This window comes from Dendrobates tinctorius, unplaced genomic scaffold, assembly GCF_039654945.1.
Source record: "Dendrobates tinctorius isolate UK_male_01 unplaced genomic scaffold, ASM3965494v1 ptg000028l, whole genome shotgun sequence".
Lineage (NCBI taxonomy): Eukaryota > Metazoa > Chordata > Amphibia > Anura > Dendrobatidae > Dendrobates > Dendrobates tinctorius.
The window spans coordinates 80034120-80055803 of NW_027361696.1; the positions used below are offsets into that span (position 1 = coordinate 80034120).

Consider the following 21684-nt stretch of genomic DNA (forward strand, 5'->3'; position numbering starts at 1 on the left):
CTACTGGGCCCTGGTTCTCCAGTTCGAAGCATTCCCTGTTAGCAACATGACTGCAAAGACCACAGCGAAGAAACTGGTGATGTAAGTCATATGCAGATATGGGGTTCTAGAAGTTGTTGAAAGTGATCAAGGCCCAGCCTTTTCTTCTCATGTGTACTAAGAAGTTCTGACAATGCTTGGATCCACTGTAGCCCTCCATACTCCGTACCACCCACAATCCAGTGGGGAAGTTGAGAAGCTGAATGGCACACTGAAGGGACAATTGACCAAAATGATGCAGGAGACTACGGCTCCATGGCCAGAGCTCCTACCCTCTGTACTATACCACATCCGTACTACCCCTATTACAAAACATGGCTTGTCCCCATATGAGATATTGTTTGGTACTAGGCCCCCAGTTGCAAATATCCAGCCTTAGCAGTTATCAGAAGAGACTGACCGTGTTGTTCAACGTTATTCTGCTTAGTAAAAATCTTGCTAACACCTATGTTCTAGTTTTCTTTTCCAGATTCAGCAGAAACCGACACCTGTCATAACCTGAAGCCTGGTGATTTGGTAGTCGTGAAGAGGCATTTCAGGAAGCACGGACTAGAACCCTTGTATGACGGTCCCTATGAAGTCCTCCCCATCACCCAATAAGCCAATAGCAAATGAAGGGGACATAATGTTTTGGTTTTTCGCATTTTCCATATTATTATTATTGGTAGAAGTTAAAGTTAAAGTTAGAAGATATTCTAAGACTCAAAGATCAATACGATAAAGACAATGATTGTAATAAGGACAGTTGGTGGTCAGACACCTTCTCCTTTCTCAATCCAGCCAATTGATTTAAGGGAATTGGGGGCTGGATAGCTGGGATCTTACAGAGCTTGTTACACATTGCTGCCTGTATCCTTGTAGTATATGTGATACTAAAACTTGTTCTTTGGTGTATTTCTGTATATATTAGGAAATTCTGCACTAAGACAGCTAATGATGATACCAAAGGTGTCGTTGCCCCTGCTCTTCTCTGCACCGATCTCAAAAGGCTACTTGATGAAGAAGTTGAAGCCAAGCACATGCCTACCTACAAAAGTTCCCCACCACCGTCATCAAAAATTGTTATTCGTGAACTGCAGTATACAGGGGGGACGGGTGCGCCGCGACAGCCATGACTGGTAACACGGCATCAGTCATGTGAAGACCAGTACCCCTCAAGCTATTAGCTTGGGATAGCACCTCTGATGCTGCATATGTGTTAAAATTTTTTATCTAGGGGGGAATGTTAAGGGTTAATACTAAAATCAGAGTTGAAGTTTCGTTTTATCCATTCAATGTAAGGTTTCGTTTCTCCGTTTTTGTTGCTATAAGATAAATTTTTATAATTGGCATGGGCTGTCATGAAACCAGATTGTTCTCATCAGGTGCAAAGATAAGGGAGGTGGGAGTGTAAAACTCTGAAGAATATGCCATTATACTACTTTCTACGCTATCTAGGTACGGACATATATGTAGTTTCCGGTTTTCTTGCAATATTATTGGCTTATAAAGTGAAATGATGCTATTGGTACTTGAGAACCTTGCATAATTAAGCAAAAGATTATAAAAGATGTGACTAAAATAAAGGGGCTTAGTGATCTGCCTCGATCCTCCCGTACAGAGACCCCAGTCTCCGTGTGGTCATTTGAGTTGCTAGCAACACTGGAATAATTTGGAAATCACTGGCTCAACCGTGAAGGGTTAATTTAGCCCTCCCAAAATAGCTACCTCGACAGAGCCGGTGAGCTCTATTCATCATGAGATGGGTGGGAACGCAATAAATCAGGTAATTTAATGCTTTATTCAGCTCAGAAGTTAAATTTTATTATATCTTTGAATTATTGTTATGGATCACAATCTAATTATTGATATTGTTGTGGCTGAAAATCTAAACTCAATATCCATATGTTTTTATAGTGTGGGAGGAAACCGGAGAACCCGGAGGAAACCCACACAAACACGGGGAGAACATACAAACTCCTTACAGATGTTGTCCTTGGGACTGGAGCCCAGGACCTCAGTACTGCAAGGCTGCAGTGCTAACCACTGAGCCGCCGTGCTGCCCCAAAATAAAATCAGACAAGTTGTTTCAATTACAGCAGATTCATCCATCGCTTCTTCAGCCTTGTACTGTGTGTAGCGTGGAGAGCTGTCCGCCTTGGCTCTTCACCCTGCGTTGCTCTTGATGGTGTAACATCCTTTCGTGGTGCCAGTTGATGTCATCGGCCTCCACACCAGGGGCAATACCATTTATTCTTGGCTACTTTTCTAAAAGGCCCGAATCTACAAAGATAGAAGGAATATTGGTTAACAGACTGGCATGAATGTTGGTTAGTACCATAGATTGTATGAAAAAGAACAAAGTGTAACCAATATATGAAGAACTGTCTGTAGAGGACAAAATATAATATGTAGCATCCTTAACCCTACAGCTTCCAGACGTCAGTCTACTCTGATAGCACTAAAATATAAAAGCATAATAGCAACAGAACCGCACTGGTGTCATTCCCCACTGATTGTGCTTCATGAGGCATTGAGCCATGAGATTTACTTACTTGTTATCCATAAAGTACATCGATAGTAGAAGTTATTTCATGATCTATAATAGTTATTTTTCTTCACCTCTGGCAGCTCAGCATGGATAGAAGTGACGTCTTTTGCATAAGCCTGCCATAACGGTCCATGATTGACTCTCTCTTCATCGATTAACCAGCAGGCAGCATGGCACATCTCGTGTGCAAGTGTGGATCGTAATCGCTCTGAAAATAAAATAATTTATACAGGCATGAGATGACCTAAGTATAACCTGTTTGGATATTTTTGCTTTACATATCAGGACATATTTTTTTATTATGTGGTTATTAGAAGGTCTTAAAGTAAGGGAAATACAGGCGTGATGGGAGCAATTACAGTCACTATTTAGCACACAGAAAGCGGTGGCTGTAAAAATGTCCTGAAACTGACTGAGAGCCACACTGAACTGTGCACTGTCGAGCTGGCTGTCAGTCAGTGCCGGGGAGTGCTTACAGTCACCACTCTCAGTGACCGGTGACTCTAATTGCCTGGGCCACAACTGCATCACTGAAATCCGACAGCTCCTGGATAAAGTTTATTTTCTCTCGGGTGCTGCGCTTTCTGTACTACGGCTGGTCACCTTCATAACGCTAGTAACCTGCACATTAACCCTATATCTGCAGTTTAAGGGCATTATTGACCAGACAGGCTCCCTTTAGGCCCATATTATTAACAACACATGGCTGCTGCCCTGTTAATTCCTATGAAAGCAGCAAAGGTGTACTTAATTTTTCACACATTGCTTTTCCATGTTGGCCTAGTTTTTGTCAAATAGGTAATGACACAGTGATATTTATCATGAATTGTAGTTTCCCGAGGTTGTATTTAGCTAATTTTAAGACATTCTAAGGACCAAATGCTTTTTTAAAATTTTGTCCTGATATGTAAATCCCTAGAATTCAAAGAGGGTGTACTTAGTCCTTCTCATGATTAAATGTACGAGTATAGAAGATGTATTACAACCCAGGGAGCAGCTTGTTCCCATGAATACACGTTATCGTATAAAGCTGCTGGAAGTGATGAGAAACTTACCGACAGAAGTTACGACATTTTCTGAAAGTTCAATCCTGCAGCAACGTTGTCTTCTCCTTCTCAAGGTATAGGTGATACCGGCTACTGGGGGAGGCATCTCTACCCACACAATTTCCATTTCCTCAGGAAGCTAAAAAGATGAAACAAATTCCATTAATCTGTAAACTCTTCGATCCCAGTCTAACAAAGTACCCACCGCTGATCTGTACTGTACATTACTGGTCTCCGTCTATGGGGCAAGTTGTGAGAGCAACAACAGAAATAACCGGATTATAAAATGTCCAAATGTCAACTAGATGGTTTCATTAATAAATGTAGAAATCTGAATGTCAAGCAAAAGTTTGAGAATCTCTGTGTCTATGGCGCTCGTGTAAGGTTTCCACTCATTCAATAGATAAGATGACGACTTTCCTGGGATTTTCAATAGCCAAATTACCAAACAGTGACAAACGTGTTCAGGTGCTCTCCAGAAAGCTAAAGCTGCTTTTCTTCAAAATTATAGAGGGAGGAGGGAGAGGATGGATCTGTCATGTATAACCCAGATACTGATGATAAGATACCTGATTCCTGAAGATGGTTTCATTATACAGCCGGTACAGACGATTCGCTAGCTCTTCTTTATTCTCCTGGAACTTTGTCACGTAGATGGAACTGGGTGATACAATTTCTTCCAGGAAACAACCAGGGATTTTGCACATTGGCATACTGGGAAAAAATAGGAATCATCTATAAATTCACTGGGAACTTTTCTTACGTAGTTCATGGTTTTATATAGAGATATTTATGCACAAAGCAACTCACCTCTCCTGTTTGTCTGGGCTCTCCTCAGTATTAGATGGTTCATTATCCGTATTATCACTAATAATAGTGATGCCGTGATCTGATCTGTGAAATAAATGTAACAAAATATGAGCGCACCACTAATCACTAATCCCCATAAAAGTATCTAGTAATGGAGAAAATGTATGTCTTACCTGGTAGTATTGTCAGAATCCTTATCTGAAGTTGGTACTTTCTGATCTGCGGGAGCAAAAAATATAAATCTCTTTTTAGAACAGTGTGTGAATGGGCAGCTCTGGCCGGCTGTAAAAAGTTACCGCCGGTCACAGACGTCAGCTGGTGAGAGTACTACTCTCATCACTATCTGACTGGTCTCGCTAATAGCAGCGAAAGCAGGCAAGGCTGATGAAAGGATTCACCATCCGGTGCCTGTGCAATAAATAAATGATATTTTTTTTAAATGTCATGGGTTCCCCTGTTTTTTTGGTAACCAGTGAAGGTAAAGCTGACAGCTGCGTGGTGAGTGAGTGGACAGATAAGGGCTTATTCCAGAGCTCAGCAAGGTACATGGCCCCAGGATCTTCTCCTATAGAAGTAATCCGGGGAGCAGGGATACCTAGGTCGCCCCTAGCTTTAGAAACAGGGAAGGAGCCCCGAGCCGCGGGATATCAAACTACAGTCATGTGACAGTCAGTGTGAGTGTGAATTGATTTATCTGTGATGTACTATGGTAACAGCAGCATCATTGCAGCATTTTTTTTGTTCGTCACACACTGAAACAAGGAGGGCAGGTGAATACCCCTGTTCTAATTTTCCTACTAAACAAAAATCCTTAAACTTGTGTCACACAGTGTTTCTCTTGGATTGTAAGATGGTCGCCACCCATTTTTTCATAGCCAGATAGATTGAGGTCACTTGGACATTAATAAGGTTGTGATATCATTGACAATCGCTGGGCTGTATTTTCTAGGCAATAAGAGGCTTTGTAGAATTGCAAATCACAGCTAATTAACCCCTTAGCGACCGCCGATACGCCTTTTAACAGCGGTAATTAAGGGTACTAAAACCACAGCGCCGTTAATTCACTGCGCTGTAATTTAAGTGAATAGCGCCCCCCAGTGTCGGATTTTCTCCGGGGTCTCGGCTGCCAGGGGTAGCCGAGACCCCAGAGAACATGAATCGGTCGGTTTTTACCGACCCCCGCTTTTGCGATCGTCGTTATTAACCCTATAACGGCGACCGCAAAAAAAAAAAGCCGCGATTTTACATTTAATTTCTCTCTCCTCTGATGTGATCGCAAATCAGAGGAGAGAGAAATAGGGTCCCCGATCCCCCCCCGGTACCTCTCCGTGGCCCTCCGTCCCCTCCCGGTGGTCCCACGTCCCGCCGGCATCCTCCGATGGGCGCCGCCATCTTGAAAATGGCGGGCGCATGCGCAGTGCGCCCGCCGGGAATCTGCCGGCTCCGGCTGGCAGATTCCATTCATTATTTTGATCACTATGATAAACGATCATAGTGATCAAAATAAAAAAAAAAGTACATAACCCCCCCGTTTATCACTCCCTTATATAGGCCAATATAATGAAAAAGAAAATATTTTTTTTTTTCAGTTTTCCATTAGGCCTAGGGTTAGGGTTAGGGTAGGGCTAGGGCTAGGGTTAGGGTAGGGCTAGGGCTAGGGTTAGGGTAGGGTTAGGGTAGGCTTAGGGTTGGGCTAGGGTTAGGGTTAGGGTTGGGCTAGGGTTAGGGTTGGGCTAGGGTTAGGCTAGGGTTAGGGTTGTGCTAGGGCTAGGGTTAGGGCTCGGGTCACGACTAGGGTTAGAATTAGGGTTAGGGCGAACTAGAATTAGGGTTAGAATTAGGATTAGGGATTAGGGTTGGGATTAGGATTAGGGTTGGGATTAGGATTAGGGGTGTGTTGGGGTTAGGGTTGGAGCAAGAATTGAGGGGTTTCCACTATTTGCCAACTTTGGGGGTCTAAAAATTGGGGTCTAAAAAATCACTTTTGTGGAAATAAAAAAAGACTTTTTATTTTCACGGCTCTGCGTTTATAAACTTTTGTGAAGCGCTTGGGGGTTCAAAGTGCTCACCACACATCTAGATAAGTTCATTAGGGGGTCTAATTTCCAAAATGGGGTCACTTGTGGGGGGTTTCCACTGTTTAGGCCCATCAGGGGCTCTGCAAGCGCAACATGATTCCCTCAGACCATTCCATCAAAGTCTGCATTCCAAAATGGCACTCCTTCCCTTCCGAGCTCTCCCATGCCCCAAACAGTGGTTCCCCCCCACATATGGGGTATCGGCGTACTCAGGACAAATCGCATAACAACTGTGCGGGTATGATTTCTCCTGTTACCCTTGTAAAAAATAAAAATTTGGGGGCGAAAAGATCATCTTTGTGGAAAAAAATAGATTTCTTATTTTCACGGCTCTACGTTATAAACTTCTGTGAAGCCCTTGGGGGTTCAAAGTGCTCACCACACATCTAGATAAGTTCCTTAATGGGTCTAGTTTCCAAAATGAGGTCACTTGTTGGAGGTTTCCACTGTTTAGGCACATTAAGGGCTCTCCGAACGCAACATGGCATCCGATCTCAATTCCAGCCAATTCTGCGTTGAAAAAGTCAAACGGCGCTCCATCCCTTGCGAGCTCTGCCGTGTGCTGAAATAGTGGTTTACCCCCACATATAGGGTATCGGCGTATTCAGGAGAAATTGTACAACAAATTTTGTGGTTGATTTTCTCTTTTAACACTTGTGAAAATAAAAAAAATTGGTTCTGAAGTAAATTTTTTGCAAAAAAAAGTTAAATATTAATTTTTTCCTTCCACATTGCTTTAGTTCCTGTGAAGCACTTAAAGGGTTAATAAACTTCTTGAATGTGGTTTTGAGCACCTTGAGGGGTCTAGTGTTTAGAATGGTGCCACTTTTGGGTATTTTCTGTCATGTACACCCCTCAAAATGACTTTAAATATGATGTGGTCCCTAAAAAAAATGGTTTTGTAAATTTTGTTGTAAAAATGAGAAATCGCTGGTCAACTTTTAACCCTTATAACTTCCTAACAAAAAAAAATTTTGCTTCCAAAATTGTGCTGATGTAAAGTAGACATGTGGGAAATGTTATTTATTAAGAAATTTGTGTGACACATCTCTCTGATTTGAGGGCATAAAAATTTAAAGTTTTAAAATTGCAAAATTTTCAAAATTTTCACCATATTTCCATTTTTTTCATAAATAAACACAAGACTTATCGAAGAAATTTTACCACTAATATGAAGTACAATATGTCACGAAAAAACAGTCTTAGGCCGGTTTCACATTAGCGCATTTTATGCGCACGCACGGCCGGGGGTAGCTCCGCCCCCGATCCGGCTCTCTGCCCGGCGTGCCCGCCCCTTGCCTGTAGCGCCGCCTCCTAGCGGACGGCGGCGCCTGCGATCGGCGCACCCTATCTTTAGCATAGGGTGCGCCGATCGTGCGCAGGTCGTGCGCTAGTTGCGCTTTGACCTGCGCTGCGCACTTTTGACGGTGCGCCGTGCGCGCCAAAATCGAACTTTTCGGATTTTGGCGCGCACGGCGCACCGTCATAAGTGCGCAGCGCAGGTCAAAGCGCAACTAGCGCACGACCTGCGCACGATCGGCGCACCCTATGCTAAAGATAGGGTGCGCCGATCGCAGGCGCCGCCGTCCGCTAGGAGGCGGCGCTACAGGCAAGGGGCGGGCACGCCGGGCAGAGAGCCGGATCGGGGGCGGAGCTACCCCCGGCCGTGCGCGCGCTGAAAATGCGCTAGTGTGAAACCGGCCTTAGAATCAGCGGGATCCATTAAAGCGTTCCAGAGTTATAACCTCATAAAGGGACAGTGGTCAGAATTGTAAAAATTGGCCTGGTCATTAAGCTGCAAACTGGCTCTGTCGCTAAGGGGTTAAATTGCAGTGAATACAATTTTGGGATTAATTCGGGGAAGCAGGAGATTTATAATTTCAAGTGATTCAGTCATCTCTACAAACCAGTAGACAGCAGATTCCACAAAACCTTTTCCTATAAAACTCCTGAGTAATGCAATGTGGCCCCAATATAGCACTGCAGCCCATAGCAGCCATAAGGTGGTTTCTAGAGTAGTGGACAGACCACCCATGGTGACACCGCCAGTAATGATGGATGACATATTTTATAGTAATAGTTACCTGGCTTCAAGACAACAACTTCAGTCAGGTCTGCCTCCTTTTGCTTGCCTCGACATCTCCGGATCCCATACAAGAAACTGTGACACAGAAAAATATCTTTATGTAAACTGGTACAGAAGATAATATTCAGATTCCCACCAGAATATGCCCCTGCCCCACCACAGAGGGTACCAGTCCTAATATATCACACCATAATACAGCCCCAGGACGGGCAGCTACAGATTATATCACAGCCCTGTAGTATTGCCCATCTGCTGTAGTTACTGCATCCCCTGTAGGTCAAACACTCACTTATATAGCGCCAGTAATTTCACATGACTTTATAGACATCATCATTGCTGATCCCATTGGGGTTCACAATCTAAATGCCCTATCCTTATGTATTTGGAGTGTGGGATGAAAGTGGTGTACCGGGAGGAAACTCACACAAACACGGAGGAAACTCATACAAACTCCGGCAGATGTTGTCTTTGGTGAGATTTGAACCCAGAACCCCAGTGGTACAAGGCTGCAGTGCTAACCACTGAGCCACCGTGTTGATGCACAGAATAGTAACTGTCCGTATAAATTGCTATCGTGCATTTTGAATACTTAATTTAAAATGTAATTAAAATAATATTTTAATGCAATAGGTGATGATCTATTACCATCAGAATACTTCATCCCTGTGTCAGATACAATTGTGTCTACTTGTAATAGTCATTAATAGCTTAAAACGTCTGAGCCGACGTCCACAAATGTTGGCAGACTTCATTGTATTGTCTTTACCCTGAGAGGTGGCACCGTGCTGCCATTGTGACTTATATGCCATACTGCCAGAGACATACTGATAGGGAATTTAGATTGTGAGCCCCAACGGGGACAGTGGTGAGAATGTGTGCAAACTGTAAAGCGCTGTGGAATATGTTAGCACTATATAAAAATAAAGATTACTATTATTATTATTATATGACCTGAACTGTTAATGGAGACTGCAGAGCTCCATCATCCCATTTAGGCTAAGTGCACACGCTGCGGATTGGTCTGCGGAACCACAAGTAAAACCGCAGGTAAAATGACCTGCGGTTTTACCTGCGGATTGGCCTGCAGTTTTCCCCTGCGGTTTATCACCTCCACAATGGAGGAGATGGTAAACCGCAGCAGAATCCGCAGAAACAATTGACATGTCATTTCTTTCTGCGGATTCAAAACCGCAGCTTTTCTGCAGTTAAAAAACCGCAGCATGTGCACAGCAGAATGAAAATCACATAGATTTACATGCTACTGTACACTGTCTGCAGAACTGCTGCAGATGTGCAGAGGCCAAAACCACAGCGGAACCGCAGCAAAAACCGCAGCGTGTGCACATAGCCTAACTCATCAGCCGGCATGTGATGAAGCCATGTCCCATTATATGAAAGTGGATATCTGGGACTTAAAAAAGAGGCAAGTAGTTGCTAACCAGTAGTCTCGCCCTGTGAACAAGGCATCACGTGACATCAGCAGAGTCCTGTGACCGCTATGTTCCGGTGGAGAATGGTGCTGCGCACAGCAGGCAGGTGGGCAGCAACGGGTTAGATCTTAGGAACATTTAAAAAAAAAAAAAACATGGATGTCCCCTTTTTATTCCACAGAAGAAACATACAACTCTTTGCAGATGTTGTCCTTGGTGGGATATGAACCCAGGACCCCAATGCTGCAAGGGCACAATGCTAACCACTGAGCCACCATGCTGCCCGTTTATTTGGGAAGAGAATAATGTGATATGTGATAAGCAGAGGAGATGGAAACTCACCAGAAGATCAAGGTTCCGACAAAGGAGGCAACCGTTATCATCAGCCCTATGGGCAGGACATAGCGACGCATGACTAGAGATAAAGAAACAAGATGGCGGTTATTAATTCCTATCAGAGACAGAATATTCTAGAAGACATTGTCAGGATAAGGGGCGCCACATTATATATAGCTGCAGGCAGGACTTGGTATAGGGTGATGGGAGTTGAGCTAGGAGATGAAGGAAATGACTACTCACTGTTATTATCGTCGCTGATTTCCAAGTTCAGTCTGGGAATTGTCCCAGTCCATGGTCTCTGGGAAACCGCTGTCCAGAAGAGAAAGAAGGAAAAGGAAGACATGAAACCCATGATAGCAGCAAGTGACCCCAATACTGTAACCTGAGGGGGATAGAAGACTCCTTATAACTGAACCCTAGAAGCTTACACCGTCCCCGGTGATAACGTCCATTACCTGCTGATATCATTGGAACGTTCTCACCTGAACATGAGAAAATCACCAAAAAATAGAGAACAATTCTCTGCATTTCTATATTGTCCAAAATTACCCCTCTAAAGATTCCGTGCCATAACACATAGAACACTGGTCCCAGGGTTGTGATGTCACACAGCATCAGAATTGTGTAGTCTGGGGGCTGCTGATGTCATCAGAGATGACCTGACTGATGGCGGTGTATGGGAATATCATATGTACAGGGGGATTCTACCTTCATTTACCTTTCTGAAAAGCCATAGAGATATTAACTACATTGTATCATCAGCTGAGAGTAAATGTTCACCCATAGATAACATTCAGGAGCTAAATATGTTCAAGGGGCCTCACTGATTAATATCCTCATATTCCTTTATAACAGCCAGAGCTGAGTTCTCTGATACGGAGCTAACAATCTCCTGCATAGCCATAGAGGTAAATACACAATTCTGTCTGCCACCACTAGAGAATATGGGAACTGCTACAAACATGGATACACTCAACTCAATAGTAGTCAGTATTCAGTGAGCTCCCCCTAGTGGTGGCTTCAGACAGACACATTTTTTTCTAAAAGGGAATGATTAAATTATAGAATAATGGCTAATTTCTTTGTACTACAGCACCACTTCTGCCAATGGGCCGTGTCCGGTATTGCACTTCAATGACTTTCAAGTGAATGGTGATAAAATACAATATCATAAATAACTGTTCTATAACCAAAACCCATTAACATATAAAGAAAAATTACAATATTTAATACTCATTTATCAATGTCTCTTACCTTCTGGCGGTTCAGTAGGTCTCGCTTCTGCACAATAGAAAAAAATTGTGAACAGCACTACAACAACTCTTCGCACATCCATCCTCTCCAACATCAAACCCTCAAAAGACTCCAGTGCCCTCCAGCGCATAGAACACTGAACGCAGCATTGTGATGTCACAGAGCATCAGAACTGCCAGCTGTGATGATGTCAGCAGCATTGTGATGTCACAGAGCGTCAGAACTGCCAGCTGTGATGACATCAGCAGCATTGTGATGTCACTGTGATGTCACACAGCGTCAGAACTGCCATCTGTGATGATGTCATGAAATAGAAAACTTGCCACTCAACTTAGTATGTCATTTCAAAGGATTTTTATTGTTGCAGTCTATATACGTTTCGGTCTAATCTAGACCTTCATCAGTCTACAGTAGAGCATAAACAAAGAATCAACATACAAGTCCTCATGTAAGACAAAAATCAACATGCAGTTCCTCATACAGACAGAGGAAAATATATAGCATAGCTTAATAAACAATATCAATAACCCGTGACATAATTATATATACAACATTAGTGGTAGAATATCAGGGAGTGAGGAAGAGGAACAGGAGGAGGAATAAGGAGACCCACTCGACTGCTAGTCACAGAAGGAAGAGATTATATATGAATTTTGGAATAACAGGCTCCTAAATAAAAGATTTGTACATATTGAGTGATTGTAATACACCCGATGGGTATATATAAGAGAAAGGGTAGTTACCTCAAGAATCAGTATAACCAGGTTATACAGGGCTGCTATAAAACGCTCATGTAGTAGATGCAGCTATAATGAAATGAAACTATATAAACAAGCCCATACATAAGGGAGAGCCAATACAAAAAGACAAGTTGTAATATAAAATAATAAGGTGGCTACCTTGATAATATACAATAAACCTTGTAATGGATTACAGTATGAGTGCAAAGAAGGCTGTGTAGAAAAACAAAATAATAATCAGAGCCAAAATGAGATAAATGAAACAAAAAGCAGAACTATATATATAGAAGATAAATGTAAATGTTGCTACCTTGGTATATAAAGTACATAAGGTCACTGCTGTGAGATTAAAGTGTAGGCACCGGAGGTATAATGAAATGCACCTTTCCTCCAGAGGCTGCTCTTGATAAGGAGGAGAGGGCAATTGAGTGGTAATGAATGATTGTAAGAGGCGCTGAATCAAGAAAAGTTACCAATGGTGGTCAGGGGTTAAGGTGAATCATAAAGACGCGGTTTCCACTACTCGTCTTGTCCACAATAGCTTGAGGAATGTGAAGTTTATATGCCCTGGGGCGGGGACAGTGTAGCGCATCCCAGAAGTCAGGGGGAGCGCTGTCCTGCGTTCCACAGGCAGGAAGGAGCGATGCTGTGCGTTCCATTGACAGGAAGCAGAGTCTGCGTTCCAACAGCAGGAAGAAGTCTTGTTTAGTATTCCACAAGGCAGGAACAGCATTGTGGAACAAATTAAAGAAGAGTGTGATGAAGTGCCATTTTAAACAATATATGTATATAGAATAATGGTGAAATTTGTAATATATATATATATATATATATTAGGGTGCCAAGGAAATGCAAGGTAAAAGTAGCAAGTTATTGAAGGTCTTACCTCCTAATTTTGTTCCTTTTTGGTCATGGATATTTTATAATTTTCCTTTTTTAAGATTAGTTATCATTTACTGGTTGCTCAATGGCACATCTTATTGCAGTTTTAAATGTTTGTTTAGTATTTATCGTTATGCATATCCTGCTTTATGTATGGTATGTTATGCCGTTTACCGATCAGATTGATTTTATATTTTGATAGATCGGGCGTTTCTGAACGCGGTGATACCAAATGTGTGTGTATATATATATATATATATATATATATATATATATATATATATATTTTACATGGTGAATCCTTTTGCCAAAAGGAACAATTTTGAGGGGTAAGACTTACCAATTTGAAAAGTTCATTTTTCCTTGGCACCCTAATATACATATATATATATATATATATATATATGTATATCTATAATATATATCTATCTATAATATTATGGGCTAAGCGTCACTCTGTCCGAAGCCTTTATAGACTGCGCAAGTGCAACACGCCTGCGCAGTCTGGCTCCAGACAGAATGAGGCAGCCAGCGGTGAGGAGTGTGTATGGCGCACGGAGATGGCGGTATGCTTACATACCGCCATTTCGGGCGCCATACATACATACTTACCTGACCGGGAGGAGCGTTGCCGCAGCGCTTCTCTTCAGCTGGAGACTGGGGCAGGAGTGCGGCCGGAATCGAGCATAGCGCGATCCGGCGCCATTTTACTGAAGACACATTTGCAGTGTGTCTTCGGCAATATGGCGCTGGACAGCGTTATGGGCATGCGCGCACTTCGGCGCCAGACTCCTCCCCCAGCCTCCAGCAGAACGTGACAACGCTGGAGCACAGGAAAGAAGGGTGATTATGTTTTTTTGTATGTGTGCAGTTTAATAGGGGTGAGGGGGGCCATGCATAACAGGAAAGGGGGGTTGAGGGGACCATGCATACCAGTATTAGGGGGTGAGGGGTAGCATGCATACCAGGATAGGGGTGTGAGGGGACCATGCATGCCAGGATAGGGGGTGAGGGGACCATGCATATCACGAAAGGGGGGTGAGGGGACCACGCATACCAGTATTGGGGGGTGAGGGGTAGAATGCATACCAGGATAGGGGGTGAGAGGACCATGCATATCACTTTTTTTTTTTCACAATGCTTTCCTGCTATTGAGTACCCTAGAATCTGCGGTATGGCTGGTGATTCTGTTATGAATGAGTCACCGGAGGAGGAAAAATCAAAAATACAAGCTAAGTCCAGAAAACCGGAGAGGTTGGTAACTAGCGGATTTCAGACCCCTGATCCTATTCACAACAACTAACAGTAGCCGTGGGATGTTCCTACGGTGGTCCTAGACACCTCGTACACAGCCGGAGAACTAGATAAACCTAAAGAAAGAAAGGGGAAATCTAAACTGCCCCAGAGCAGACCCCAAAGCAATAGCCAGCCCCCAACATGTATTGACAGTGAAAACAGATGAAAACACAAACACAGACAGAAAGACAGGATGAGCAAACGATGGGGCCCTCACTAACTAGATAGGACAGGAAAGAAAAGCAACTGTCTGCAATCACGCAAAAACCCTGCCAAAAATAATGTCCAACACGTCTGATAGAAAAGGCCCTGAAGTCACTAGACTTCAAAATCAGTATATCAGCACTCAGGTATATTCTGAAAACAGAGCAAAGAGATCAACTGATCAGAGACAAAAAATGGAGTTCAGCCAGTCCCAACCAGGGCTGGCTGAACACAAACACTAAGTAAACCAGACAAAATCTCATGAAACAATAGCAGAGCAAAAACTTAGCTTTGCTAGACAGGGCTAAACTGGAGGCCAGAGCTCAGAGCAGAGAGGATCACCAGCAACCCAGCAGGGCGTCGGCGGCCTTATATCCACTCAGAGACTCCTGATGTCCAATCACACTCCACCTGTTCAGATGACAGGTTTTTCCCATCCAAATTGATTTCACTACCTCCTTTTACCAGCAGAGGGAATTCATCGGACATCAAAGGTGAAGGAGAAAATGAGCTCATAACAGAACCGAGTATCGTGGGGCAGTCACAGCCAAAAGATCGTGGAAAGACTGTGTCCCCACAAGCCTAAATGGCAACATCTCCACGGCTAGCAAGTTGGCAATGTGCGCATTCAGTATTTGTGCTTGTCGGTGCGTGGCTTGGTATTTACGCCTCCTTTCATACATCTGGGGCACGGACAATTGGACACTTTCCTGGACAAACAAGTGGATGAGCTTGTTGTGGCCTGTGTCTGTGCAACCGCAGCTTGTGAGCAAGAGGTATGATGATCACCTGCTTCCTGCCCAGTTGATTGGTGAGGCGTATCACAGGTGACATGGCAGTGATTTGACCCGCAGTCGCAGACACTGATTTGGTACCCTGTTGTTCAGCCCACTGACTAGGGTGCTAGGCTGCCTTGTGTTTCCGCATATTGGTGGTGCTTTGGTTGCCTTTGCCCTGGCCTCTGCTCAGCTTCCTATGGCAGATGCTACAGATGGCAACATTTGGTTCAGAAGGACTATCGGAAAAAAATTTCCAGACAGAGGCTGAACGCACCCTTGCCTTGACTTGGGGCAAAGAGGGATTGCTCTTAGCAACAGTTGACACACTTCGCACTCTGCTCAAACCAGTAGCCCTTGGTGCCTTTGTTGGTACTACGTATCCACCTTCATCCTCTGTAATGCTGTGCTGGCTATGCGTGCCAACGGCCCAAGTCGGATCGGTGGTCTCATCATCGACCACCTCGTCGTCCATGTCATCCTCCTTCCGTGTTAATATTGGCGACTGGACAGATGGCAACTGTGTGTCATCACCATCAGCCTCCACCTCTTCACCATGTATATCACGTGGATGAAAGTGGCTTTCTTCTGGACGTGGGGTTTCAAATATTTGGCCATCTTCAACAGAGATGTTCCTTTTCAATGTCGCAAGGTGAGAGGCCGGAGGCAACGAAAGAAAATGGACCAAACAGATCCTCGGAGTGACCAAGGTTGGGGTCAAATGTTTCCTGTGACTACTGACCGGGTGATGAACTAGGAACAGGTTGAGAGTAGGATGACCCAGCGTTATCTGTATGGACAGTAGACTGTTTTGTCATGGACGATTGGGTGCTGCTAGAACATTTTGTGGAGGCCTTGTCAGCCATCCAAGACAGTATCTGCTCTTGTTCTTCTGGTTTCCAGGCCCGTTTATGTTCCAGACCGGGAAATCTCGCCAGGAAACTAGATGCATCAACCTTCTTCAATCTCCCAGACTCTGTACCTTATTGGGCACCAACGACCCCACATCCACGTCCCTGTCCCTTCACAACAGCCTTTTTAGGAATTTTGGATTTTTCTGCCATAGTTGCAGATGTTCAGATGCAGATATTGGGGAACAAGGAGCAGTTAGTGCTTTGTGGAAGGTAGCACTACAGCCTAGTAGTGCTTTGTGTTTTACAAACAGCACCGCAGCAGCAGAAAAAAATTGCCCTGAGGTTTAAGGTGAGATTACGCACCCCAGACACCACACAAGACATTGGTGCTGCCTGCGTGTCAGTTGTGCAGTACCGTGCGTGCGTACTATTTGCTGTTATTATATGAACGCAGCACGGCAGCAGCACAAAAAAGTGCCCTGAGGTTTAAGGCAAGAATATGCACCCCAGGCACCACACAAGACAGCGGTGCTGGCTGCGTGTCAGTTGTGCAGTACCGTGCGTGCTATTCGCTGTGAACGCAGCACGGCAGCAGCACAAAAAAAAACGCCCTGCAGGGGTAAATGTGACCTAAAAAAAAGCTGGGAAAACAGTCACTATTCGGTCCCTGGCCCTATACGTTCAGCTCTGAAAAGAGCTTTTGGGTTTCACAGAGAATTTCTGGCTGATTTGAACTAAAAAACACAACTCTTCCTAGCAGCTGCTCACACTCTCCCTACACTAGCTGTGTTCTACATGCAATGTGCATAAAATGGCGGCGGCAGGCAGGGCTTAGTGCCAGGCTCTCATGACTCATAGGAAGCTGGGCGGCCAGCCAGTCACAGCAATGCCGCCCACAACCATGGTGCGGCATTACTGTGATTGGCAACTGCTGGGTGGGAGAACCGAATAGCGAGGCGAGTAGTGAAATACTCGCTTTGGTTCGAGTACCGCGAGTACCGCATTACTCGCCGAGTACCGAATATCCACGAATATGCTCACTCATCCCGAAAGGAAAGGTGGATTTCATTTTGCCACCGGTGCATACACTTTAGTCTCACAGCAGGGACCTGACATTCTTTATATACCAAGGTAGCAACATTTACATTTCTCTTCTATATATTGTATATAGTTCTGCTTTTTGTTTCATTTTCTCTCATTTGGGCTCTGATTATTAGCGTATTTTTCGGACTATAAGACGCACCGGACCATAAGACGCACCCCAATTTTCAGAAGGAAAATAGGGAAAAAAATAATAATGTGTCAAATGGGGGTCCGTCTTACAGTCCGAATTCAGCTTACCTGGGATGGGATCCGGCACAGGTGGAGAAGTAGTCACAGGGGTCATTCAGTGGTCCAGGCTTGTGCGGTGGCAGCGGCTCTGTGCTGGGGCAGCTGCGCTGGGGCTGGGGCAGCTGTGCTGGGGCAGCTGTGCTGGGGCAGGGGCAGCTGTGGCAGGGGCAACTGTGCTGGGTCAGGGGCAGCTGTGGCAGGGGCAGCTGTGCTGGGGCAGGGGCAGCTGTGCTGGGGCAGGGGCAGCTGCAGGGCCGGCTCCAGGTTTTTGAGGGCCCCGGGCGAAAAAGTCTCAGTTGGCCCCCCTTAACACATACCACGACTCATGACGTGTGACATCCGTGGTGACGGCCAAAAACGGACTTCTCTCTGTGTGGATCACACGGACACGCATGTGATCCACACGGACACTCGCTCTGTGGCAAAACACGTTCATGTGATGGAGGCTACTGATTAGTAGTGTACGCATGAAAGAAAGAAGAGAGGGGAAATAAAGAACAGAGAAAGAAAGAGAAAGAATGGAAGGAAGAACAGAGAAAGATACAGAGAGAGAAAGAAAGAACATAGAAAGAACGAACAGAGAAAGAAAGAGAAAGAAAGAAAAGAACAGAGTGAAAGAAAGAAAGAACAGAAAGAGAAAGAAAAGAACAGAGAGAAAGAGAAAGAAAGAGGGTAAAGAAAGAAAGAACAGATAGAGAAAGAAAGAGGGGAAAGAACAGAGAGAAAGAAGAAAGAAAAAGAACAAAGAGAAAGAAAGAGTGGACAGAAAAAAAGAACAGAGAGAGAAAGAAAGAAAGAAAGAAAGAAAGAAAGAAAGAAAGAAAGAAAGAAAGAGAGGAATGAAGAACAGAGAGGGAGAGAAAAGGGAAAGAAAGAACGGAGAGAGAAAAAGAGTTGACAGAAAAAAAGAACAGGGAGAGAAAAAGGAGGGGAAAGAAAGAACAGAGAGGTAGAGAGAAAAAGAAAGAGGGGAAAGAACAGAGAGGAAGAGGGGAAAGAAAGAACAGAGAGAGAGAAAGAAAGAGAGGAAAGAGAACAGACAGAGAGAAAGAACAGAAAGAAAGAGAACAGAGAGCGAAAGAACAGAGAGAGAGAAAAAAAAGATTAGAGAGAAAGAACAGAGAGAGAAAGAAACAGAGAAAGAAAAATTCTATAAAGATACTATAGCAGCCCAGCTCCCATTGTAGTGCCTACCTGAGCCTCCTGGTGCAGGACATATCATGATCCGCTCACATGGCCGACATCCCCGATTCAAAGGCGATCTCGCTGTCCGCTGTCAGAGGAGGACACAGTGATGGATCTGAAGCATTCCCTGAAGTGCCTCCATGGTTCCGTCACAATCTCCTACTGAAATGACCTAATTTCTGGCCAGCTTCCAGCACGTCACTTCCGGTAGAACGTTACGTGCAAGTTTTAAATTGCTCCTTGGGGCTCCGCTGTGTACTCCTGTGTCCCGCGGGGAAAGTAAGCTCCCGGCTGGGGCAGTCTCTCTCTCCAAATCGGGACTGTCTCGCTGGATCCGAGACAGTTGGGACTCGGGAGGTATAAATGCTCCCCACCATACACCTCGTACACGCACGGCTCCGCTTTGTATGCCTCGTACACACACGGCTCCGCTCCGTACACCTTGTACACACGCAGCTTCACTCCGTACACCCCCGGCTCTGCTCCGCTCCATAAACACACGGCTCAGCTCCGTACACACAGGGCTCCATTCCGTACATCTCGTACACACACGGCTCTGCTCCATACACCTCGTACACACACGGCTTCGCTCCGTACACCTCGTACACACACGGCTCTGCTCCGTAGACCTCGTACACACACGGCTCAGCTCCGTACACCTCGTACACACACGGCTTCGCTCCGTACACCTCGTACACACACGGCTCTGCTCCATACACCTCGTACACACAGGGCTCCGCTCCGTACATCTCGTACACACACGGCTCTGCTCCATACACCTCGTACACACACGGCTTCGCTCCGTACACCTCGTACACACACGGCTCTGCTCCGTAGACCTCGTACACACACGGCTCTGCTCCGTACAACTTGTAAACCCCTCCTGACCCCACCCAAGAACACACACGGCTCTGCTACATCCACCTTGTAAAACCCCTCCCTGACCCCACACAAGTACACACACGGCTCTGCTACATCCACCTTGTAAACCCCTCCTGACCCCACACAAGTACACACACAGCTCTGCTACATCCACCTTGTTAAACCCCTCCCTGACCCCACACAAGTACACACATGGCTCTGCTACATCCACCTTGTAAAACTCCTCCCTGACCCCACACAAGTACACACACGGCTCTACTATATCCACCTTGTTAAACCCCTCCTGACCCCACACACAGTACACACACGGCTCTGCTACATCCACCTTGTAAAACCCCTCCCTGACCCCACACAAGTACACACACGGCTCTGCTACATCCACCTTGTAAACCCCTCCTGACCCCACACAAGTACAAACACGGCTCTGCTACATCCACCTTGTTAAAACCCCTCCTGACCCCACACACAGTACACACACGGCTCTGCTACATCCACCTTGTTAAACCCCTCCCTGACCCCACACAAGTACACACACGGCTCTGCTACATCCACCTTGTAAACCCCTCCTGACCCCACACAAGTACAAACACGGCTCTGCTACATCCACCTTGTTAAAACCCCTCCTGACCCCACACACAGTACACACACGGCTCTGCTACATCCACCTTGTTAAACCCCTCCCTGACCCCACACAAGTACACACACGGCTCTACTACATCCACCTTGTAAACCCCTCCTGACCCCACACAAGTACACACACGGCTCTGCTACATCCACCTTGTAAACCCCTCCTGACCCCACACAAGTACACACACGGCTCTGCTACATCCACCTTGTTAAACCCCTCCTGACCCCACACAAAGTACACACACGGCTCTGCTACATCCACCTTGTTAAACCCCTCCTGACCCCACACAAGTACACACGGCTCTGCTACATCCACCTTGTAAAACACCTCCCTGACCCCACACAAGTACACACACGGCTCTGCTACATCCACCTTTTTAAACCCCTCCCTGACCCCACACAGGTACACACACGGCTCTGCTACATCCACCTTGTTAAACCCCTCCTGACCCCACACAAGTACACACATGGCTCTGCTACATCCACCTTGTTAAACCCCTCCTGACCACACACAAGTACACACACGGCTCTGCTACATTCACCTTGTAAACCCCTCCTGACCCCACACAAGTACACACACGACTCTGCTACATCCACCTTGTAAAACCCCTCCTGACACCACACAAATACACAAACGGCTCTGCTACATCCACCTTGTAAAACCCCTCCCTGACCCCACACAAGTACACACACGGCTCTGCTACATCCACCTTGTAAACCCCTCCTGACCCCACACAAGTACACACACGGCTCTACTACATCCACCTTGTTAAACCCCTCATGACCCCACACACAGTACACACACGGCTCTGCTACATCCACCTTGTTAAACCCCTCCCTGACCCCACACAAGTACACACACGGCTCTGCTACATCCACCTTGTTAAACCCCTCCCTGACCCCACTGTCCCACACATAAACGTTACCTCATCCATCCAGACCAGCACCATAATGAAAAGCGACCAGCACAGCACAGCAGAGTCCTGCAGCCACCCTGAGCATGTGACCCGACTCCTCCCCTCCTGTGACCTCATCACAGGTCCTGTGCTGGCACCGCACACAAGATTACAGCTGAAGGAAGCGATGATCATTGCTGGCTGTAAGGGGCTGCGTCACTGCGTGGGTCCCTCGCGGAGGGCGCAGGATGGGGTCAGTACATGGGGGGCGTGGCGGCGGCCGGCGGGTATCCCAGACAGCGTGAGTGGGCCCTCCCATCTCGCCAGGGCCCCGGCACTTGCCCGGGTGCACCGGGTGCTGACGCCGGCCCTGGGCAGCTGTGCTGGGGCAGCTGTGC

The 21684-nt window shown here is 45.7% G+C and overlaps 1 protein-coding gene across 1 annotated transcript; it reads right to left on the reverse strand.

Moving 5' to 3' along the window:
* Positions 1–1855: 1855 nt before the first annotated feature.
* LOC141085018 (germ cell nuclear acidic protein-like) lies at positions 1856–10886 on the reverse strand. Its single transcript, XM_073569942.1, has 10 exons — positions 10814–10886; positions 10599–10667; positions 10362–10434; positions 8588–8664; positions 4599–4644; positions 4426–4509; positions 4185–4329; positions 3625–3754; positions 2574–2777; positions 1856–2301 (listed from the first exon to the last, which is right to left on the reverse strand). Exons 1-9 carry the CDS (start codon positions 10884–10886, stop codon positions 2611–2613), a joined length of 864 nt encoding a protein of 287 aa, XP_073426043.1. The 3' UTR covers positions 1856–2301; positions 2574–2610.
* Between the last annotated feature and the right edge of the window lie 10798 nt (positions 10887–21684).

Coding starts and splice junctions, on each gene's coding strand:
- LOC141085018 (XM_073569942.1), bottom strand. CDS start 10,886: ATGCAGAGAATTGTTCTCTATTTTTTGGTGATTTTCTCATGTTCAGGT. Junction 10,668..10,813: donor CGTTCCAATGATATCAGCAG/GTAATGGACGTT, acceptor TCTTCTGGACAG/CGGTTTCCCAGAGACCATGG. Junction 8,665..10,361: donor GTCGGAACCTTGATCTTCTG/GTGAGTTTCCAT, acceptor TCTGTGTCACAG/TTTCTTGTATGGGATCCGGA.